General features: G+C 35.1%; 1 protein-coding gene across 1 annotated transcript in view; it reads left to right on the top strand.

Moving 5' to 3' along the window:
- Positions 1–2,247: 2,247 nt before the first annotated feature.
- The window catches only part of ZCCHC11 (zinc finger, CCHC domain containing 11), a 36,413-nt gene continuing 35,046 nt past the window's right edge, over positions 2,248–3,614 (top strand). The window contains exon 1 of the mRNA XM_010004025.1: positions 2,248–2,922. Within this exon, the coding sequence (XP_010002327.1) occupies positions 2,361–2,922 (562 nt within the window). The 5' untranslated portion in view covers positions 2,248–2,360. The remainder of the gene's footprint in view (positions 2,923–3,614) is intronic.

Raw genomic sequence — 3,614 nt, 5'->3', positions numbered from 1 at the left:
TGTTATTGCTTCTGTAGGAGTTGGTGCTGGCACATGCTGTGAACATGGAAGTGTGACCTTGTGTGCCCCAGCCTGGAGCTTAAGAGGGGCATGGATACTGGGAACAAACCAGAAATGAAAGTGGAACTGATGTGTGTGGTGGGGTTTTTTGTTGTTTTGGGTTTTTTCCCCCCCTTTTTAGGTTGAGCAACTAAAACATAAGGAATAGTTGAGAATTTGAAAAACCCTACTCCCTCTTTTGGCTCCATAGAAAAACTTAGCAGTAGAGTACAGTTTAAAGTGCTTCAGTGTGTATCTATAACATCTCACCAGTCTACAGAGCAGTGCTTTATACTGGTGAACAGAGACTGGAATAATTAACCAACCTGTGGGGACCCTGGGTTGGTTTTGTTTGAAACAAAACACTAGAGCGCAGTGAATCAGTGCTGAGGTGGCATCTTTTTAGAAACCTGGATGGCACATCTTATTCACAAGCTCAGACTCATACCAAATTGCAAGATACTGAATCAAAGAAGAATTTTCTTCTGGGGTTGGAGCAGCACTGGTGCAGGTGGGAAATAGTTCCTGCTGCTGAGTTAGTAAGGATTACTAGGGGAAAGAATGACTGCAATCCAAAGGCAAATAGTATTTAATCTTTTTGATTTGTGATCTTTGACTTTTGGTCTAGAAGTAAGAGCCAGGTGTAATCAGTATTTAATAGAAAGTATTTGTAATATTAACTAAATATATTTGTGAGATAACATACTTAGCCATTGGAATGCATTCAGTAATGCAGATTTTTTTTTTGTTTTACTGAGGACTGTGATGCTAAAATTAACTTCACAAAAATTCTTATGCACTTTTTGTCTGGGTTTTTTTTCATTTGTGACAGATAATATATATTTTTAATTATGTCAATAGAGGCTTAAAAACCATTTTTAATGTCCTTTGTGTCCTGATTTGACTCCTTAAAGTGACAGAGAGCATGAAAAAAAACGACAACCAATATTCAGAAAGTTGGTGTGTTGTTTTTTTTGTTCTGTTTTTTTTTTTCTTTGGTTGGTTTTTTTTTTTTGTCTGTTTCTTGTTTTTTAACCAGACCTTTTAATTTGTTCCTTCCTTCTGGTTCTTTTATTTAAGTACAAAAGTACATTGTGGTACTTCTAATAGTTGTATCTCACTGATTTCTCTGTTATTCCTGTTCTTCACTGAATTGTATGCTATTTATTTTGATGGGTTATGGATCATGCCGTTACCAACCAAATGTGTTGGTGGACAGCAAAGACAGAAACTCTCTGTTATTAAACTCCGTATCTTTCTTTAGTTCTATAACATTTATTTTCTTCTATGTCTAATATTTAATTCTTAATTTTTTTTATTGCTATCTCAAGGTTATTAAAAAAAAAAATAAATACAAGTTCTTGTTATAGATTCCCTCTTTGTTTTCTATGTTAGTAAGAGTAATTCCTTACAAACAGACCCACTTATCCATGCTTAGCTTCCCATTGGCAAAATAATCTTTGAGTTGTCTCTGCCATGAAGGCCAGATGTTATGTCACCTTAAGGACTGAGGTTTAGATAAGAAAACTTAAACTGCAGCTAAACAAAAATATCGACTATTTGTGGTTTTGTGGGTAAGAAAAATCTTATGTATTTGATAGCAATGAAATTGTAGGAGAATTTTCTGTGTCAGAAATATGCTTAAGTATCTGTGAATACAGGTGGTAAGTCAGGTTTATTAATACTTTGAGTTTTATCTTTAAATACTTTAAAAAAATCATCTAATGAATTGGAGCTTGCTTGGTAGAAACTTAATTAGTGTTCTCTAGTGGGTAATTTGAATAGTATGCTTATTGGGTGGTATTTTTTGTGCGTGTTAAATTTTGTATTTTTTTTCCCTCCAGTGTAGTTGCAGACATCTTGGTTCTTGGCTTTTTTCAGAAAGCCAAAAATAGGAAGGAAAGGAAAAAGCAAAGAAAAAGCTGTTGGCAGGTTTATCACTTGAGGTTTTTTTACCATGTTCTACCATTTTCTTGTTTCTTCATATCCTCCCTGTTAAATAGAAGTCAAAATTCTGAAATTTTTTTGAGTTTTGTTTCAGTGCAGAATGTATTATGAAAATTCATTTATGCCTGTGAAGGGAACATCTTTGCTGCAATAATTTATAGTTACACTTTTCTTTAGAGAGGTTTATTTTAATGTGTTGTCTGCAGAGAGGTTTGGTATTTTTCCTTCACTTAAAAATTTTCTGTGATTCTTTCTTCAGTAGACAATCAGCTACGATCCTTGCCTGCACAGTGGATTTAAAATCAACTGCAAATTGCTAAAAGAATTGCACTTCAAGTGGTCACAAGAGACAGGAGAAGCAGGTCTTCACTATAATGGAAGAGGCCAAGAGCTCAAAGAATGGAAATCATGACCCAAGGAAGTCTGTCCGTCTTGTTTGTGAGGAAGGCAAAGCAGTCAAAGTTATAAATAATCAAAATTATAAACATAATAGAAATGACAAGTCTGTGAAGGATGTTGGGAGAAGTTCTCCAAGTGGGAATACCAGCAAGAAAGGTAAACAAAATGATGCTTGTTCTGAAAAACAAGGAGAAAATAAATCATGCAAAATAAACAGTTGTGTGCCTGGAACTAAAGATATGGGCTCAAATGTTCAGGATCGAAGTAATGGAAAAACAAAAAAATTTTCTAATTTATCATCAGCAGTGGAAAACCTGAAACAGACAAAAACTCAACCAGTAGGAGAAAACTTTCCAGTCTCCCAAGCTTCAGGGGATGGGATCAGTATGGAAAGCTTAACAGCTATGCAGAAAGGGAAACTGATGTTGGAAAACCCTGTGGGAGTTCACACTTCGAAGACTAGTGTTGATCATACTAGTGATCCTGGTAAGACTGTTTCAGATCAAAGAAAAATGGAACATAAGCCTGATGACTTCAGTGAGTATTATTCAACACTGCTTTATGCAATTTTCTTCTGGTAAAATTGTGAAGAGTCTAAAATATGCTTTGAAATGTTCCTGTTTGTGTGTTTTTTCATATCTAGTTAAAGTTTCTGATTGCATGTAGGGAGCACATACTGTTAATACAAGCATATTACTTGGACAATAAGTTATGATAAAAGCTGTCCTTTTTCCTCATGCCTAAGACCTAAACATCTTTGCAAGATACTTAATGTGTGTGGGCTTCAGGCAATTTTGTGAATGTAGTGTCTTGGGAGAAGGGAACCCTTCATAATGCCACTGGCACTTATGGAAATGCCAGCTATTTCAGAAAGATCAGGGAAAAAATATGCAAGAAAAGGTTATTTATAGGTGGGGGAAAAGATTTATCTTTTTTTTTTCCCCCTGTGATTGTTGTGCTCCTTTTTTTCAATAGAAATGTTTAAAATGTGTTTTGGCAGGTGGCTTTTCAGCTTAGGGAGCTGTGGGATATGTACCATGCATCTGTGGTTACCCTAAGTATTTATTCTTACACATATTTTTCAATTTTAGAATTAAATACACAGATCAGGCTTTTTCTCACTTGAGGTTAACTGCCTAGTTCAGTAGTCGTCACACTTCTTCAAAATACAGTTTTTTCTAATAAAAATGCTGTTTTAAGATGGCATGTCAGTGCAGACCTTCTATTTG

This window comes from Chaetura pelagica, unplaced genomic scaffold (genome assembly GCF_000747805.2).
Source record: "Chaetura pelagica isolate M959 unplaced genomic scaffold, ChaPel_1.0 scaffold18, whole genome shotgun sequence".
NCBI lineage: Eukaryota > Metazoa > Chordata > Aves > Apodiformes > Apodidae > Chaetura > Chaetura pelagica.
The sequence above is the reverse complement of the archived record's forward strand: the minus strand, read 5'-3'. Positions and strand labels throughout refer to the sequence as shown.